The sequence below is a fragment of the Megalobrama amblycephala genome, linkage group LG18 (genome assembly GCF_018812025.1).
Source record: "Megalobrama amblycephala isolate DHTTF-2021 linkage group LG18, ASM1881202v1, whole genome shotgun sequence".
Lineage (NCBI taxonomy): Eukaryota > Metazoa > Chordata > Actinopteri > Cypriniformes > Xenocyprididae > Megalobrama > Megalobrama amblycephala.
This window is the reverse complement of record NC_063061.1, coordinates 6,491,073-6,511,735: the sequence shown is the minus strand read 5'-3', so window position 1 is coordinate 6,511,735 and position 20,663 is coordinate 6,491,073. Positions and strand designations below refer to the sequence as shown.

Sequence of the window (20,663 nt, the reverse complement as noted above, 5' to 3'; positions counted from 1 at the left end):
AACACACACACACACACACACACACACACACACACACACACACACACACACACACACAAACAAAAAGGTTCATACAAATTGTTCTAGATCACAACTGACATGAATGTTAACTTAATATCAAACAAAATAAATGATAACCAAACAAAACAATTTCACAATATCAAGAAGAATAGATAACCCAATTCAAAACTCAAATTGAAAAAAAAACTAAATCAGACAACAACAAAAATAAATCCAACCAATTCAAAAAAATGAATATCTCAAACTCAAAAAGTCAATAAAAAACAAATTAAGTACAAAAGATTAACAGAAACAACAAAATAGAAGCAAAAATAGCTTATACAAAAAAATAGATCAAATAGTGAAACAACAACAACAAAAAGTTTACAAAAACACAGAATAAAGACTCAACTTTCAAAAACAAAACATGAACACAAAAAAACGAAATCCACTGGCGTGGGACCAACAACACAACAGTAACCCAACGCACACAGAGACTCAAAGTTTGACCTAGAACGAGACAGCGGTGACGCCACTGCGAGGATATTACCAACCCTGCAATATACGCAACCAAAAGGGATATCATTTACTTGCAATGATCTACAAAATAGAATAAAAAGAGAAAATAAACTGCCACTTACCAAACGAGTACTGCGGGAACTGGATGAGGCCAGAAGATTAAATACACAGCCTATATGCAACAGCCGACGCCCGTATGCAAAACATTAACTAAAACAAAAACACAAATTGCGATTCGCAGCACTTCCATGGCTGATAAACATAATAAGAATCAACCGCATACCTGGAGAAGGACAGATGCAGTCACATTCATCAGCTGAACAGGGCAGCCGCGGCAAAACGCCAAACATAGAACTGACCGTACGCACAGTCGCACTCCTAGCAACGCACAAACCAAATGCAAATGCAAGTAAACTAACACATACCAAATTAAAACCAAGCAAAATGTAATACATCAAAAGCTGAATTAACCAACCTTTACCGACCCACAGTCACGTTCAGCAGGACAACAAAAGCCAAACCACTTCCGGAAAATGACGCCTACCCAGGTACATAAGCCAATGGCTTTTATAGACGATAATAATCCATGACGCAAATTAATGCCCGCCCTAGCAATTTCAGAAAGTCATGCCCATCTTACCTGTAATGCCACAATCTACCCCCTAATTTTGTGTCGTCGCCCTGACGATGGTCTTAGTTCCATGGCCTAAAAAGCACAGTAACCGCACTAGAACCTATAGGAGCATCAGATGCAGAATGTCCCACTGCCCGAGGAAGCCGATGAATATTAGGATGATAGCCGGCCGTCGTTCGCCTTGACCGCCGAGCGCCATCCTCCTCAACAGAAAAATGGTTAAGCACCCCAGTACCCACAGGTACCTCACTAACCGACTGTGCACCCGATTCAGGTCCTATGGGCACTGAGGGTGCCCTTCCCATTGGTACCTCCAAACTAGCAGAGAATTCCACACAACCTGGCTCCTCAGGGCGTGGGGCAACAGGAGCCTGAAGTTCTAATACCACCACTCCAGCAGAGGGTAATTCCTCACCACCTGGCTCTTCAGGGCACAGTACCACAGGAGCTTGATGCTCTCTGGAACCCACCAGTAACCAGTCTGCCTCCTCAAGCTCTTCCTCCTGTACAACCACCTGCTGTTCAGGGGAACTATCCTCCTGTGTCTGCTCAGGCAACGCTCCCTGATTTTGGGCCTTCAATAAGGGCCAATGAACATGCTTTACCTTATCTGGCTCGTGCACTGGTACAACCGAGTAAACGGCACCGCCCTCCCTCGGCGCCTTCACCACACGGTGCACCACAGAATTCCACACGTCTTGAATTTTATTACGACCTCTCTTACCAAAATCTTGGATATAAACCATCTGACCTTCGACCAACGGAGCGTCCTGAACATGCTGATCATAATTAGCCTTTCGGCGGTCTGCAGCCGCCTTTATCCGCTCACGAGCCCCATCATAAGCAACCTGGAGCCTGGCTTGATGTTCTGCCACCCAGTCATGTACTGTACCAGGTACCACATCCTGAACCCTTCCCAGCAGGAAGTCCACTGGGAGTCTGGGTTCCTGCCCAAACATCAAGAAATAGGGCGATTCACAAGTGGTCTGGTGGGGAGTAGTATTGTAACAAAACAATACTTGTGGGAGACAAGACACCCAATCCCTCTTTCGGGAGACTGGGAGAGTACGCAACAAGTTGTGCAACGTACGATTGAATCGTTCACACTGGCCGTTACCGGCCGGATGGTAAGGTGTAGTGCGAGACCTCTCAACCTTGTACAAATTGCACAGCTGTTGCATAAGCTGGGACTCAAAATTTCGGCCTTGGTCTGAGTGAATTCGACCAGGCACCCCTAGCTTATAAAACCACTCCGTCACCAATACTCCTACCACAGTCTCCGCCCTCTGGTCCCGGGTAGGGACAGCCATGCTGTATTTAGTAAAGACATCTGTCATTACTAATACATTCTCTATACCTGTCCGTGATGGCTCCAAGACTGTAAAGTCTATTGCAGGACCTCATTAGGCCTGGATGCTAACAAATGGCCCATGAAACTCTGAGCAGATGGTTGTGTCTCCTTAGCCACTTGGCATCGCTCACAGTGCCGACACCACTGGGCTATCTCCAGAGCCATACCAGGCCAATAACAATGCTGCCTTACCAATTCTGTGGTACGCTCGATTCCCTGATGCCCATGCTCCTGATGCAACAAGGTCAATACTTCGCTACGCAGAGCACCAGGTAATAATACCTGTAGGACCTCCTCTCCCCCATCAGGACGGCGGAAACGCCGATAAATCACCCCGTCCTGCTCAACCAGCCTCTCCCACTGACGGAGCAGGACTAAAGCTGGCTTAGAAAACAGACAACGCTCTTCACGACTGGGAAATGTGCTTCTCTCCCAAAATCCCAGGACCTCCCCAAAAATCTTATCCGCTCTTTGAAGTGACCTTATGTCATCAGCTGGGTAAAACCATAATGGCTGCTTGGGTGACTTCTTGGGCACCCAGGGGACCTACTCGGTCATCCATGACTTGTACCTCCAATGGTACATTGGTACCAAACCTCTTCTGGCCCAACTCACAATGCCTTTCTGGATCAAGTCTTGAAAGAGCATCCGCATTGCAATTACTTCTCCCAGACCTATACCTAATCTCAAAATCAAAGGAGGCCAGTTGTGCGGCCCAACGCTGTTCGAGAGCACCAAGTTTGGCAGAAGCCAGATGGCTAAGAGGGTTGTTGTCTGTAAAGACAATACACTTCTGCCCTAACAGGTACTCCCTGAACTTATCAGTCATGGCCCACTTGAGCGCCAAAAACTCCAATTTCATGGAGCTATAATTGGACATATTCCGCTCAGTGGGCCGAAGACTACGGCTGGCATATGCGATAGGCCGCACCCTGCCTCCCTGCTCCTGGGAAAGGACTGCTCCTAGTCCCCCATGACTGGCGTCCACTTCCAGGATAAAAGGCAGAGAGAAGTCTGCATAAGCGAGAACTGGCGATGATGTAAGCTTACCTTTTAACCCTTCAAAACTCTGTTGGCATTGTTCCGTCCATGCCGCCGCAAAACTCGAAGAAGCTCGCTTCCTGGATTTCGGGTCTGCAAACTCGGCCACCAACCGATGAAGGGGTGCTGCCAGTCTTGCAAAACCCTCCACAAACCTGCGGTAATAGCTTGCGAAACCCAGAAATGAGCGCAATTCACTAGGCGTTTCTGGACGTCGCCACTTAGACACTGCTTCGATCTTACTTGGGTCTGTGGACACCCCTTCCGAGGAGATCACATGCCCTAGATACCTCACCTCTTTCCTGAAGAAGAAACACTTCTCCAACCTTGCCTTCAACCCTTCCTGTTCCAACCGGCTTAATACAACCTCCAGCCGCATTAAGTGCTGCTCTACAGATGAAGAAAACACCACAATATCATCGAGGTACAGCAGCACAGATTGACTCTGCTGATCACCGAACAACCATTGCATCAGCCGTTGGAACGTGCTAGGGGCATTGCAGAGCCCAAATGGCATACGATTATACTCGAATAACCCAAATGGGGTGCAGAAAGCAGTCTTTGGCCTATCACCCTCCACCACTGGGACTTGATTATATCCGCTAGCTAAATCTAGGGTTGAAAACCAACGGGCCCCTGTCAATGCATCCAGTGACTCCTCGATGCGCGGCAAGGGAAACGCATCCTTCCGTGTCTTGGAATTTAACTGACGGTAGTCTACGCACATGCGAAGACTACCGTCCTTTTTTTTTAACCAAGACTATCGGGGAAGCATAAGGGCTAGAACTTTCCCTTATCACCTGCGCCTCCAGCAATTGGTTTATATGGGCTTTCACAACCTCATATTCTGAAGGAGGTATTCGTCGATAGCGCTGCCTAACTGGAACATCATCAAAAAGAGGGATCTCATGGGCAATAACGTTGGTACACCCAAGATCCCCCTCATGAGTGGAGAACACTGATTGGTATCTCCGAAACAATGCTCTAACCTGGGCCTCTTCCTCCCCTGTCAACATGGACAAATCCATGGCATCAATCTGCCCACTTGCCCAGTCATAAACCTTCCTTCCAGTGATATTCTTTTGAGCTCTTTTGTATGTTGTCCCATCGCTCTTTCTGCAGTTTTTTTTTTTCTTATTTTCAAATCTCCCTCTTGCTCGTTCTCTCTCCTCGACCATCATACACCCCCTGATGCTGATTGGTTAGACGTTTGTTGTTGGTGTTGGCCCGACTAACTTCCAAACAGTGTATTTGAAATTCTACTGAGTCCATCTTTAACTTACAGATAACAAGCAAAAGAACTAATACATTTTGTTGTTGCTTTAAAAGATTAAAAAAATTATTTTGTATCAGTTATTACTGCACTCTTCTTTGCATAACTATTATGTAAATATAGCATGTTTGTGGCACTTCGTGGTCTCTATCCACATTGTGAAAAATGTATGCACTCTTTAACAGAATTATTAATAATATTCACATACCTTATGTCTGACTTTGCCTTATTGATCACATTTTCCAATTAACAGAGAAAATTGAATACTTGCAGAAAAATGAATGAGAAAAATAATTTGCTAAAAAAGCAGCATTTATAATACCACTGCTGGATATTACTGCTGATTTGGCATTATTATTACTATTTATTATTTGCATTTACATTTAATCGTTTAGCAGATGTTTTGATCGAAAGTGGCTTACAAATGAGGAGAACAATAGAAGCAATCAAATCAACAACAGGGCAACAATATGTAAGTGCTGTGACTATACCCAGTTAGGCTAGCACTAGTCTCAGCCTCAGACGTCACGCCCACAGATTGTTGGTTGAATGTCTGATGTATATGGCACACTTAACTGGAAAGGCTTCAGGATTTTCAAAGTCGTCATCTGGCTGGTTGAATTCTACAGGATGTCTGGGAGACGTGTGTTATGCGTTCTTTAATGGTCCGTCTGGAAACAAATGCTTTGACGTTAAATCCCCTCGTGGAAGAACAACACTGTCGTTTTTACAACTGTGACAATGAGTGCTTGCCAGGATTGACTAAACGTAGGATTTTCAAAAGTATGTGAAGTTCACGGCTGCATTGTTGCAATAAACTTGCACATTGTTCTTGAATGAATAATTTATTAGATGCATGCTGGTCTGTTATTGTAGGGTCATTGACTTTACATTTTCACCCCCTAAACATGACGTGGAACAAAATGAACTGTGACTGGCTGTGTTACATGTCAGTCAAACGTACTCTTAGGGGGTCCTTGGCCAATGAAAGCTACGATAGAGTCCAGACCTTCTGCCATCAGTCTGAAGATCTGGCTACGTGAGACTGGGCTAGCACAGTACAGTTTTTTTTTTAATAAAAAATAATAAATTGATGGAATAGAAATAGAATAGAATGGTAAGTGTTACTATTAATGGGTCAAGTGTTGACATTTTCAAGCCATCTTGAAAATGGCTAAAGACTCAGTTGCAAACAGACAAACAGTTTTGGAGATTTTGGTCTTTCCAATGTTGTGGATTGATTCTTACTGTGAGTGATGACACGCTGACCCTTCCAAGATGGCCGTGTCTGGAGCGGTCGAATGTGGCATCTATGTATACATATCTATACTTAAATCCAAATGGTTGATTGGAATGTTGTTCCAGGATCAACAAAGATATTGACCTAGGAACGTGTACTTGGTGAAATCAGGTTCTGCAGTATGTTGTCGATCGCACATCCTGATTTATAGTTAGATGAGTTCCTGGGTCAACATATTTTGTTGATCCAGGAATAATATTCCTGTCTGAAAATTTAGTCCTAACCCTATCCCTACCCATAACTTTTCCCTAAAATCAGAGGGAAATGATAGGTGAATACAGTGATATAGAAGCAATTAAAGGATTAGTTAACTTTGAAATTAAAATTAGCCCAACCTTTACTCACGCTTAATCCATCCTAGGTGTATATGACTTTCTTGTTTCTGACAAAGACAGGCGGAGAAATATTAATAAATATCCTGATGCATCCGAGCTTTATAATGGCAGTGATAGGGTTCAGTGAGTATGAGCTGAGCAAAGTGCTTCCATCCACATCCTCTGTCATAAACGTGTACTCCACACGGCTCTGAGTGTTAATAAAGGCCTTCTGAAGTGAAGCGATGTGTTTGTGTAAAAAAAAAATAGGTAAGTTACGAAGTCAAATATCGAGCTTCCGCCAGACCGCCTTCTGTATTCAACGTACACAGAAAGTGTAGACCTCTTGCTGTTCACAAAGCTTATGCTACATCATGCGCCTTCCCTATTAAATTTAACGGAAAAAGTTGTAGCGTTGCCACATAAGGGGAATTCAATTATAGCAGAAATTGCCAATAATAATAATACATTGAATATTATCTGTAAATAGCTTTCCCCTGTATGTTGTTTTCTCCCTTATATGTTGTCTGTGTTTGACCCTGCTTTATATTCCCGCGAGATTCCGCTCATGCACCGTCGTCACGTGACGTTACGTCATTACAGCGGGACGTTTACAATGTTTTTTTTCTTGATAAGGAACTGGCACGCCGGCGTTTGGGGGCGCGTCTTTTCTGTATACAAACCTTTTTTCACCTTGCCTCGTTTACTGACTGTTTTTTTGGCATCTGTCTCCAGTGGTATTTCTTTTTTTTTTTTTTGTGGTTTAAGAGGCGTAAACGTTCCCTTGACTTAGTGTAACTTCCTGGCCTTAACTTAACTGGAGTGTTACATATTGGTGGCCCGTACGGGGACGTTCTTTTTTGTTTATAATTTTGTGTTACATATTGTGGAAATAAAAAATATGGAGAACACAGGTGTAAATATACAGGAACGAGATGCAATTGTGAATACTGTCAATGTAACTGAGGCTAAGAGTAGTTCTGAAACACCCAATGCAGATTTCACTGCAGGCCCATTTGTTACCAGACGCAATCCAACTGCAGAAATAACTTCTATGCTGAGCTCATTGTATATTTCTGATGATGAAGAAACCGATGATGATGATGATGATGCTAATGGTGAAAGCTGTGTATTGAATGTGAATGTGGTACAAAATATGCAAACTGACATAGCTCAAGTCAAGGTGGATTTATTGGCCCTTAATACTAAAGTGCAAACATTAGAACATGACTTTAAACAGTCTGTAGAAAGCACCCTTAATCGGGAGTCCAGTTTTAGGGATGCTGTGGACGCTAGCTTAGCAGACTTAGAGGATTACTTCCGTAACTCCTTGGAGAAGTTGGAGAGGGCGGTGACTGACTGTTTTCTGAGGAGAGATGCAAAGTGGGAAAGTCAAATGAAGAAGTTACAACTAACTAGTACCCCTTCTCTCTCCAGATTACGCTCCTATACTCCAGCTCACTCTATATCCTCTGTACATGTTCCCATAACCCCAGTGCCAGCCCCTAGAGTTCAAGTACCACTACCAAAATCTGCCAATACAACCTATGAGGTTTCCCCTGTGTCTACACCACTAACCAATGTGCTTAATCCTCCAGTTGCTCCGAGTACATCCTCTTTCTGCACTCAGCCCCCTATTCGCTTGGAGTTTCCCACTTTCGGGGACTCCTGTGAGACATCAGATGTGCTCAACTTCATCGAGCAGTGTGAGAACTACCTGGACATCAGGCCCCTTCCCAGTGGAGAGCTCTACGGAACCCTCAGCACGGTCCTGAGAGGGCCTGCTCTCAGCTGGTGGAAAGCGGAGAAGAATAAGGTAACAGATTGGCAGTCTTTCAAAAAGGCATTTATGGCGGCTTTTCTTCCAGATGATTACCTCACGGAGGTGGAGGATAAGCTGAGGTCTTTAGTCCAGCAGCCACGCCAACGCCTGAGAGATTTCGCCTATGATTATGGGGGCCTCTGCCTCAAATGGAAGCCTGATATGGCGGAGGACGAGATTGTGGGCCGCATCCTCAACAACATTAACCCCAGGGTCGCAGGCTGCTTGAGGGGGACGGTGAAGACAGTGGAGCAGCTGGTGAAGGTCGGATCTATGGTGGAGAAAGACTGTATGGGGGCAAAAGATTATTGGCAGAAGGTTGGTGGTCAAAACGGCAAAGATAAGGCCAATAAAAAATTTGTGGAACGCAGTACCTCCAAAAACCTGGCTGGATTATCTATCGCACAACCTCACTCCATGACATCACTCCTCTTGGTTCCTGTAATGGTAAAAGGCAAAGAAGTTAAGGCTGTAGTGGACACAGGTAGTACCTACACCCTCATGCAGGAAAACCTGTGGAGACAGTTGGGTGGCACTGCTTCATCACTCACTCCAAACACCCCACAAAGGTTCATCATGGCTGATGGGAAGGTTCACCAGGCTGTTAACCAAAGTTTAATCAGTTACCAGTGGCATGATAAAGTCTGCAGTGTGGACACTTATATAATGAAGGGAGCCCACCTCGCGTTTCCCCTGATTGCCGGCTTGGACTTCCTGAGAGCCGCTGAAGCCCTCCTGGAGGTGGGCGAAGGAAGATATGGTCTAAAAACAGGAAAAGGCTATACCTACTACCGTTTTTTACATCTTCCAGCACTCCGGGGCTGACAATAACAATGACTGGTGAAAACACTCTCCACCCTGTGGCTGTAACTCTCTACTGCGCCTTACCTCCAACCTGGCAACCACCACTCACTACCCTGAACTCAGAGGTTGTTCCTTGCTGGGACTCTGATAATCAAGACGAGTTGAGGAAGCTGATGGCTACCTGGCCGCGCGCCACCTCAGAAGTCCTGGGGAAGACATCGGTAGAACGGCATAAAATCATCTTGTCTGATGAGGTACCAATTAAGTCCAGAGCATACAGAGTCTCACCCTTTAAAAGGAAGATCATTGAAGACCAAGTAGATCAGATGCTCCGTGACCACATCATTGAACCATCCTTTTCTCCATGGTCCTCACCGGTGGTGCTAGTTCCCAAACCTGATGGCAGTTACAGGTTTTGTGTGGACTATAGAAGGCTGAATAGTAAGACCATACCTGATGCTTACCCAATGCCGTTAATACATGACATCTTGGAGTCCATGGATGGCGCCACCTGGTTCAGCACATTGGACTTACAGTCAGGATATTGGCAGGTGGAAATGGAGGAAGGTAGCAAGGAGAAGACTGCTTTCATCACTACTAAAGGGCTATACCAATTCTGCTCCATGCCGTATGGGCTCAGGAATGCCGCTGCTACATTCCAGAGGTTGATGGAAAAAGTCCTGGCAGAGTTAAGGAGAGAATTCTGCTTTGTATACATCGACGATATCATCATCTATTCAAAAATCTATTCTCGCCCAAGAGGACTTTAAACAGTTGGACTGTACCAGTAGGATCCTGCTCTCGGATTGGTTATTTCCCCGGTGAGACTGCTCCTATACAAACTTTTTCGCGCTGGACTCAAGACTTTTCAGACACACACGCACATACACGATCATTAGAAGAACATATACACCATCTGAACATCATACTACAAAGACTCACCCAGGCAAATCTCACTCTTAATATGAAAAAGTGTCACTTCTTCAAACAGCAGCTGAAGTTCCTTGGACACATCGTTTCAGTGAGAGGAGTTGAGGTTGACCCAGAGAAAACGCAGGCTGTTACTCTGTATCCTCCACCCAAAGACCTTAAAGCCCTCCAATGCTTCTTGGGATTGGCAGGATGGTACCATAAATTTATTCCCCATTTTGCAGACCTCACAGTACCCTTAAACCACCTGAAAAAGAAGGGAGTGAAATGGGAGTGGACCCCTGAGTGCCAGGTCAGCTTTGATGCTGTCAAACAAGCATTACAAAACCCACCTGTGTTGATGCAACCCGACCTCAGCCAAAGTTTTCAGGTGCATACGGATGCTAGTGAGGTTGGGTTGGGAGCTATTCTGACTCAGCAAACACCTGAGGGGGAAAGGGTGATCGCCTATGGTTCAAGAACCTTACGTGGAGCTGAGCTGAACTACTCTACTTCAGAAAAAGAGTGTCTGGCTGTAGTGTGGGCAGTCGAAAAATGGAGACATTACCTTGAAGGGAGGCTGTTCGACGTCTACACGGACCATGCAGCTCTGGCTTGGGCCTTCAATAGCCCCAAAACCTCCTCTCGTCTGACCCGCTGGACTCTTAGGCTGCAACAATTCCACTTCCAGGTCCATCACCGGAAGGGGTGCCTCAACCTAGGTCCAGACGCATTATCTCGTGCCTGTGAGCCAGATCATGTGCACTGCTTGGCCATAATAACATCAAAACATTCGTCAGACATTCCTAATACACTGGATGAAATATCTCAAGCCCAGAAGAACGACACCACCATATCTCACCTGCAATCAGATCAAAAAATCAGGAAAGTTCAAGGACAGCACATTACCTTCGAGGACCACCAGGGGGTATTGTATCGCAGAGTACCTGTAAGAAACAATGGAGACAAGTTTCAAGTGGTCGTACCTCAGGCATTAATACCAACTTTCCTCCATTACTTCCACGATAACCCTCTGGGGGGACATCTTGGCCGGTTAAAAACACTGCTGAGGCTTTTGGAGGTTGCATGGTGGCCTAGTGTCCGCAAAGACGTCTGGCAATACGTCAAGGGTTGCGACACCTGTCAAAAATACAAGCACGACAACACAAAACCAAGTGGCTTCCTACAAAGCACGCAGGTGACAGAACCAGGGCACACTTTGGGAATGGATTTGATGGGGCCATTTCCTCTTAGTAAAAAACAAAATGCTTACCTCCTTGTGGTAGTTGACTACTACACAAAATGGGTGGTAATGTTCCCTCTCAGAGATGGCAAGACACAGAAAATCGTCAGAATTCTCAAAGATGAGATCTTCACCCGCTGGGGCGTACCAAAATACATCATTTCTGACCGTGGAGCACAATTTACCTCCAATGTTCTGGCCGAGCTCTGCAAGACCTGGGGCATTTCTCAAAAACTCACGACCAGTTATCACCCTCAAACAAACCTGACCGAAAGGATTAACAAGACAGTTAAAACTATGATCGCATCATATGTGGGACAGAACCATCAAACGTGGGACCAGTGGTTATCCGAATTTCGTTTTACCATCAATACAGCTTACCAGGAGACCACTGGCAAAACTCCAGCAGAGTTGATGCTGGGCAGGCAGCTTCATGGGCCATTGGAGAGGTTGATCTTCAGACCACCTGCACCAGATCAAGCCTCATATCATCTGCTGGAAAGACAGAACATCATGGCAGAGGAGGTAAAGTCTAGAATGAAAGTGCAGCAATCCAGACAAGCTAGATACTACAATACCCGTAGGAAAGATGCGCAGTTTCACTCGGGAGATCTAGTCTGGATTAGAACACATCCACTTTCATCAGCCTCAAACAAATACTCTGCTAAGCTAGCGCCCAAGTGGGAGGGACCAGCTGAAATAATAAAAAAAATAGGGCCAATAAATTACACAGTTCGTTGGGGAGACCCACTTAAAACTGAAAATGTAAATGTGGTTAACCTGAAGCGCTGGTATGGACTCTCTCCTCCGACGCCGCAGGCTGGGGGGAGGGATTTATGTAGCGTTGCCACATAAGGGGAAGTCAATTATAGCAGAAATTGCCAATAATAATAATACATTGAATATTATCTGTAAATAGCTTTCCCCTGTATGTTGTTTTCTCCCTTATATGTTGTCTGTGTTTGACCCTGCTTTATATTCCCGCGAGATTCCGCTCATGCACCGTCGTCACGTGACGTTACGTCATTACAGCGGGACGTTTACAATGTTTTTTTTTCTTGATAAGGAACTGGCACGCCGGCGTTTGGGGGCGCGTCTTTTCTGTATACAAACCTTTTTTCACCTTGCCTCGTTTACTGACTGTTTTTTGCGGTGCTGTTTTTTCGCCATCTATTGTGGAGTATATTGTTTTTTTTTTACGGATTACTCACCCAAGAGGACTTTAAACAGTTGGACTGTACCAGTAGGATCCTGCTCTCGGATTGGTTATTTCCCCGGTGAGACTGCTCCTATACAAACTTTTTCGCGCTGGACTCAAGACTTTTCAGACACACACGCACATACACACACATACATTTTTTATCTTGGATGTTTAACGTGGTTTTTTGGTGGTGTACACAGATTGAATTGTAAATACACTTGGGTTTATTGTTGGCATCTGTCTCCAGTGGTATTTCTTTTTTTTTTTTTTTTGTGGTTTAAGAGGCGTAAACGTTCCCTTGACTTAGTGTAACTTCCTGGCCTTAACTTAACTGGAGTGTTACAAAGTGTACTCAATATTCGACTTCATAACTTGTTTAAATATGGATATTTTTTTTACACAAACGCATCGCTTCGCGTTTCGCACTGAACCCTATCACTGCCATTATAAAGCTCGGATGCTTCAGGATATTTATTAATATTTCTCAGATTGTCTTCGTCAGTAACAAGAAAGTCATATACACCTAGAATGGCTTGAGGGTGAGTAAAGGTTGGGCTAATTTTCATTTCAAAGTTAACTAATCCTTTAATCCCGATTGTAAGCCTAAACTTGACATAAACTGTAAACTTGTCCCTCAAATCTGACTGGTTGATTGGAATGTTGTTCCAGGATCAACAAACATGTTGTACTTGGTGAAATCAGGTTCTGCATTGTCTATATAGAAAATAGCTGCCCAGGGTCATAAAGGCACTTTGATTCCAGTACAGTATAAATGCAGAAATTTAGGAAATATAGGTCTAATTTCACTCATTAATTCTCTTGAACATCTTATTTGCATTTCCATACTTTAATCTGACACAGATCAGGATCGGCTAAAGTTCAGTTTCAGTATGGAAATTCCTTAAGGGTGATGTGATCTGGAAAATCCATATTCATGGTGTGGAGTGCTTACCTCAGATCCAAAAAGACGTAAAAGCCAGGCACATACAGAGTTACACGAAGACGAATCAGAGAAGAGTAGAGTTCAGTGCATCTGAGTCTTGGCCTGTCTGAGGAGTAGAAGAGCAGAGAGAACATTTGCAGTGGGGCTTTATTGATTAGTTAGCACAGTCTTGTCTAAGCCTATTCTGGCTAAACGGGGAATTAAAGCTAACTGTCACATATCTTGTGCAGAAAACTCATTTATAATTCAGTGCATTCCCCGGTCGTCCCCTGCACCACATGCAGCGGCCGACCTCCCTCCTCACTCATCCCGTCTCATTACAAGCTGCTTTGAAGGTGATCCCAGTGTGTCAGCCATGTAAATAAGCACCTCCTTAAAGTAGAACACAACCTCCTCCTACTCAACCACTAACTCAACCCTGGAAAATGAGACGTCCAGGGGCCTCAGTTGGAGTAAAGTGCCCTTTAGCTTACCTGAACCTCTCAATCATAGCTCTTGATGACCTCACGATCAGTTGCACATCACTCAATAACTTCTAAATCATATCCCCTTGAGTGGTGTTATATTCTAAAGAAAATTTAATTATGCATGTTAATGAATGTACATCCAAGGAAGGATCAATGATATGTGAAATGGCAGGAAATAAAATTAATGTTGCCTTATTTACTCACATTAGATGTGGTTCCACATCATTTACTCTGAAAAACAATCAAACCAACAGTATGAATATCTAAGAGCTAAGCTATTTGTTGTGGCACTTAGAGTGAGGCACTTAGACCTTTTTCACATTTCATCAGAGCTGGGTCAACTATAGTGGTGAAAGGGAGACTTCAGCAAATATGATTTCTGCGCTCTCATTAGCTCCAAAAGCAAAAGAAAATATAGAGGTTGATTACAGCAGTCAGAAAAGAGAAAGATGTCAAATTTACCATCCCTCAGTAGATGTATTAAAACCCTTGCAGCAGTGTTAACTAGTTCTTTGTAATTTAATGCCAAGGCAACATAACTATTATTTGTTATTATTTATAAATATATTTTACACAAAACAAAAAAAACAACTTTTGCTACATTTACAAAGTTAATAACTGTGGAAACACGTCATCACAATGTATGAAAAGGTTCCATGTAAGTGAATGGGCCAATCCTTAAACTCTTAAAATGCACGTTCAAAAGTACAGCCACAAACATCTCTATATGCGTGTTACCAGGGTGCGATTTGTAGGGGGGGATGGGGGGGATTTCCCCCCTTCTGGTCTATGTATCCCTGCCTCTGCTGAATTATTGTTATCCCCTGTGGGGGGAAATTTTCAACATTGCCACAAAAGCTGTTGATAAGCAAAACTTGTATTGATCCCGGTATATTCTTTTAAAAGTAAGGCAAACAAAAGGGCATTAATCACTGCAACTCTTCTCTAGATACAAATCATAAGACAGAAGGATTAAACACATTATGTGCTAATGACTGCAAGTCAAAGGTGGACACTTAAATAATTTTTTTTTTTTTTTTAGATTTACATGCCTGGAGGCTTGTAAAGTTTAGCCATTAAACACAGATGTGTCATATGGGAAGTTAGACTATAGTATCCACCTGATCAGGGGTGCGTTTCCCAAAGCGAACTATGGTCGCAAGTTCCGTCGTTACCAATAGAGTTCAATGGGACTTACGACCATGGTTTACCAACGATGCTTTCGGGAAACTCACCCCTGGACTTCCAAAATGACCCCCCTCCCCCTGCTGGCACAGTGTGCTTTTATTTCAGCTAAGGTGTACTTATGACCTGATAATGTACTCACCGTTTGGTCAGAGTAGTCATTTACTGACTGATCGATACTGCAAAGAGGGCACACAATTTTATGATCACTCTAAAAGGAAAAAAAGAGGAGGGAGGAGAAATAATATTTCATTGGGATGCAAGTCTGAGAATTTTTCTTCTAACCTAATCCCATATGGTAGATCCATATTGATTTTCCTACAGCCTGGATGCAGTATTGCACTTTGCCTTTGCCATCATTAGAGCTGTGCTCCGATACAATACAGCAGGCCCACAGGTTCAACATGTTGAAAACATACTTCAGCAAAAATCCATCAAGCCTGTGGTCCTGGGTTTCACCCACCCAAAAAAAAAAAAAAAAAAAACATGCAGAGCACAGTTTATTTCAAATTCAGCAATTTCATTCACACAGCTCTCCCCACACATGGACTAATATCAATCAATCAATCAATCAACATTTATTTATGCAGCCCTTTACAACAGCCAAGGTGAACCAAAGTGCTTTCCAATAAAAACAAAACAATGTAAACAAAAATTAAAAAGCAACAAGAAAATAAATAAAATACACAAAATGCCACCACAACTGCTAGATATTAAAAGCCAGTCTAAATAAATACGTTTTAAGCTTAGCTTTAAAAAGGCCCAGGTCAGTGATAGTGCACATATCAGTGGGGAGCTTATTCCAGAGTCTAAACAGAATATAAACAATAAAAAAAGGGATGGACTGAAACTGAAAAAAAAAGCCCTGGACCTACTGTACATAGAACATTACAATCAGCAACAAATCATGCCCCACCATATATATAATATAATACAAAGTATTGCTGTATTATCAAGTTCAGAAGTGTTAAACCCTGCTCCTGGAAATTTTAGCTCCAACCCTTCTCCAACACATCTTGGTATTCACCTTATTTTTGACGTAAACCCGGGCGCCACCATCTTTGAGCTGTTCGGTGTAAGACTTCCGGTCAGACACTAAACCTATGGTAGCCGCATTGCGAGTGTGCCTTTTTGACTGGCCTATTAATATATATTATGGAATCTAGAAGGTCAGGTACACATTGTGCAGTCAGAGGTTGCCATAATAACTGGTACAAACGCCGTGCATTGCTTAAAAACGTTTGTTTTGACCATAATCCACGGACCAGAGCTGAATGCGGCTGTGGCGCACCATATGATCTGCATCAACCTCCGAAGGGGGAAGAAGCTCGTCGGCTTTGGTTAAAAGCTTTAAACTTAAAGCGACCGCTAAAACAACCGTATGTTTGCTCATTTCACTTTGTTGATGGAAGACCCACGGAAGATCATCCATTCCCTGAAAAGTGGTTGGGCTATGATGCTCCGGTAAAGACTCCGAGGCGACGTCTCGTCAGGACATATGCTCGAACAGGTAACTTACAGCATCTCGATTAAATGCATGGTTAAGCATTTCATGAACATTTATAATCGCTATTGTCTTTAGCTTTATCTCTGCATTTATTCATGGCATATCGATTAGGCATAAATGATTTAATTCTAGCATTACGCTATTGTTTCTGATAACAGGCTCAAACCACACAGTGCATTAAAAAGTTAATTTTGTATGAATTCAGGACGTTAGTTGTATTAGTAGTTATAGGAATTTATCGGTTTTATTAATTTGCATCAAATACATAAATGATAACCATCTACATGTATGTTTTGCTAAATTTAATGTGTTTTTTATTGACAAACAACATCAAGTAAACACGTTTTGTTTAAAAAACGCTTTTAAAAAGACGAATTCTTGGTCTGTTTCATGAATAAATACTCGACCGACTTTCCCACTATACAAGTACTGGTATGCCTCTGTGCTTTTGTAGTTTCGCATCGAAGATCCGTCAACTCCGAGCGACAACACAAAATAATTAAACATATCTTCATACGTTATGTCCGGCCACTTCTTCAGATCATCCTCCCACTTGATTATACGTTGCGGGTGTGGTAATTCCTTACCACATTGGTTTTTTATCAAGTTTTGTGAATGCTCCCACGCCATTATCTTCTGCTGGCAGTCGACTGAAACGGATGTTGTGCACCTGAAAAGGAAATACGTCATCGCACTTACTTCCGCGTTTGAAAATAAGGTGAATACCTCTGACATTCCAAGAAGCAGAAGAAATCCAGCCTACTATGTAGTTTCACATCCATCCAGCAGGAGACACTATGACTAGACAGTCTCCATTCAACGTCTATAGTGCTTTGCATGGATCATTTGTGGAGCACTTGGAGATGTGATGTGAATCAGAGTGTTGACAGCAATTTTGTCTCTCGGCTGTTCCCAGATGACCGGCTGAGGGTGAGTCAAAGAGAGGGAAGGGAGACCAGAATCCATGGGGGGACAGAGTGGCTTCGGAGTGCTGCTTAATGGAGAAATCAATGCGCCTCAGAGCCCAAAAAGGTGGAAGTGTGTTTGTGCGTGTGTGTGTGTGTGTGTGTGTGTGTGTGTATGTGTGTGTGGGACGGGTTACTAGATGGTTTGACCAAGGTGGGGAGAAATGGGTAGAAGGGGTCTGTGGATAGGAAGGGGCAACCATACAGCTGAATGGCCTCATGAATTAGTAATAAGCTAATCATCACCAAAATGAGGAGCTTTCCTGAGATGTTTGGCGGTGCGATGGGGACCTGGGCAGGGGAGATGGGGGTGCTATGAAGAGAAACTACTCAATGAGAATGGCCACTTTCCACTCCCCTGCCCACTTGTCTAGAATCGGCTGTGGCATGGCAGCTGGAGACTCGCCAGGTTAAAAAAAAAGTATTTTCAGTCAACGAAGAGGAACAACAGTCTTGTACTACGAGAAGCAAGCTGAAATATTGATGAGGTTTAACGTTTTTGCAGCAAGGTAATTGTTTCTTTTTTCCTCGCTTGCTACTATAGATGCCATCACCTCGACTCATGGGGTCTCCATTGCTCCGATCCATCAGGCCAAAAGTGGCCCCTGACACATGTGACAGCAGTGGTAGCATGCTATATAAGAATACGCAACAGTCCTTGCTAATGGCCAAGACAGAGGCTAAGTCAGAGTTTGAGGTTATATTCAGAAGCAAAGCTTTAGAATTCCTACTAAACAGCCTGTGCAGTGCAAGACATGCTAAAATGCTCTAAAAAAATCTGTACTCTGTTGTTTCTAAGTTGAGAGTTGAATTCAGCATGGGACACTACACAGATGTAAAACTAATGACATGGGTTTAGGTGAAGAACTGGACTGATCTGCACAGGCATACTATATAGCATGTCTTTGGGGTCTCTAGCCCTAAATTGATCATTGGTAATATTACTCTCAACTAGGATTTAAGCTGTAATGCAAAGCCATTATATCTGTCACAATGGTTTGGTTCACTTCAAGGGTCCTAGAGACACTACGGGACTAAGATACACCCAGTATAACCATTCCTGAAGACTGGGGCACCATTATTTGATTTTTTTCCACACAAGTCTATTATTGTTGTATAATAAATCTGAGATTTACTCATCTAAATGGCATTTAAAATAACACATGTTGGATTGTTTTGGAAGCATATGGTCACTTCACATCAGGCTTTTCCTTTCCAAGTAGGAGTTTTCTTGGCAAGAACAAGCTACAAAGTATGCCAGAGTTTGTCAATGGTCAAAACTGGGTAAACTTACTAAGTAAAGGAAAATATATAAACAAGTCATGTTCCACAACTCAGTGTACCATATAAAAGCACCCAGACATGGTCAAGAGGTTCAGATGTTGTTAGATAGATTAGATAGAACCAAACAACAGAATAGTGAAGAAATCCAAGTGACTGCAGGCAAATTGGATTTTTCGCAAATCAGATCTTTTCAGGCAGACTGTCCGCACTAATTAATTGCAAGTTTTCAAATAAGATTTGTGTGTCCAGACATAATCAACCTACCTGCATGGGATGCTTTGGTAACAACATACAGTAGGTATACCCAAGTATGTGACAAGGCTTTCAATATGTATGCAGGAAAAATGGAGTTGCATCATCTTGTTCTCTAAATAAGCGCCTTGTCAACTCCGTTGCACAAGAAAACTCAGTGATGGAGGAGACTGGTATATATTGTCATGTACCATGCTGTAGTCATGGCTGAAATCTTTGGGCTTTTTGCTGTCCAGGCTTTCAAAAACCCATCTGGATAAAATCTGGATATGCAATTAAAATCAAAAGTGATCCAGCTAATCAAAGTCTTCAGGATTACCTCACAATTACAGGCTGGAACAGGATGAAGCTAAACCCAGCAGTTCTGTGAGTGAAAACAACTTGTTAAATATAGCTGCGAGCAGCGATGGCGGGCCCAAGCCCGGTGGCACCGCCACCCCGGTGGCTTCAGGGCAACTGTGCACAGCGGGCAATAGGCATTTAAAACGGTTAAACATCAAAGGACTATGTCAAATTCGCTCCACATTTACTGCACTACAAGGTGCTGCTATAGAGCCCCTCCTCCCTGCCCATTTTCAAAGTATTACATGTGCCAAGTTTTAACATTATTCTGATGAATTTTGAAGCAAATCAGGTAAAAATAAGAGGGTGATCTCAATGTATGCTNTAATGTGTTCGGTAAATACAGCATTTTAGCACAAAATTAAAAATGGCCGATGACCAAAATGGCTGATATGGTAATAATGGTTATCATTCGACTCAACATGATGCTCCCTAATCTAACAAGACCAAAGTTATGATTTTTGGACAAACCTATCTGAAGCTGCAAGCAAAAATAACCATTTTTTGTATATCCAAACCAGTAGGTGGCGCTGTGCCAAAACTCAGCATGTAGGCTCTAGTCTTGCTTGGGATGATATGTATGAACTTTGGTCTGAATATGATAAAGCATTGCAGAGATACAGCCATGAGTCCAAATTGGGTGCTCTAGGTTAAATTAATTTGCATGTTATTTGAGAATGTTTTGATTTACCGAAAAGCTTTTGATAACTTTTTGCCAGAATGGACTGAAGATGATCTGGTTTGATTTTCATGACAATCAAATGAAGCGTCTAGGACAAGTTCGAAAAAGTAGGTTTTTCGCAAAATTCAACATGGCGGACAAACCATATTTCAAAACCTAACATGTTTGGTATCATTGGACTCAGCAGGGATTCAGGAGTCTAAGGACATGACTCTTTTTAAAACAAGTAGACCTCTGTCAAAGTGATAAGCATTTGAATATTTGATTTTACCACTAGGTGGCGCTGGTGCGAAACTTCTCAGGCTGGTTCAGGGCATCATGCTGATGACCCATACCGAGTTTTGTGACGATACGCTGATGCGTTCATAAAATACAGCATTTTAGCACAAAATTCAAAATGGCCGACGGCCAAAATGGCTGATATGGTAATAATGGTTATCATTCGACTCGGTATGATACCCTGAATCTGACGTGACCACATTTATCATTTCTGGACAAACCATTCAGAAGTTATTAGCCAAAATAGCCATTTTTCGTATCTCCGGACCAGTAGGTGGCACTGCACTGAAACACAGCATGTTGGCTTAAGTCATGCTTGTGATGACATGTATGAAGTTTGGTCAAA

General features: G+C 43.1%; 1 protein-coding gene across 2 annotated transcripts; it reads right to left on the bottom strand.

The window, feature by feature from the left end:
* Positions 1-402: 402 nt before the first annotated feature.
* LOC125252363 lies at positions 403-1,955 on the bottom strand. Of its 2 annotated transcripts, XR_007181213.1 has the most exons (3): positions 803-1,955; positions 642-729; positions 403-555 (listed from the first exon to the last, which is right to left on the bottom strand). XR_007181213.1 is itself a non-coding variant. In XM_048165585.1 (2 exons), exon 1 carries the CDS (start codon positions 1,897-1,899, stop codon positions 1,213-1,215), a length of 687 nt encoding a protein of 228 aa, XP_048021542.1. In that variant the 5' UTR covers positions 1,900-1,955; the 3' UTR covers positions 593-729; positions 803-1,212. The 2 variants fall into 2 exon arrangements, 1 of the variants encoding a protein (XP_048021542.1); XM_048165585.1 differs by lacking the exon at positions 403-555 and having other exon boundaries at positions 593-729.
* Between the last annotated feature and the right edge of the window lie 18,708 nt (positions 1,956-20,663).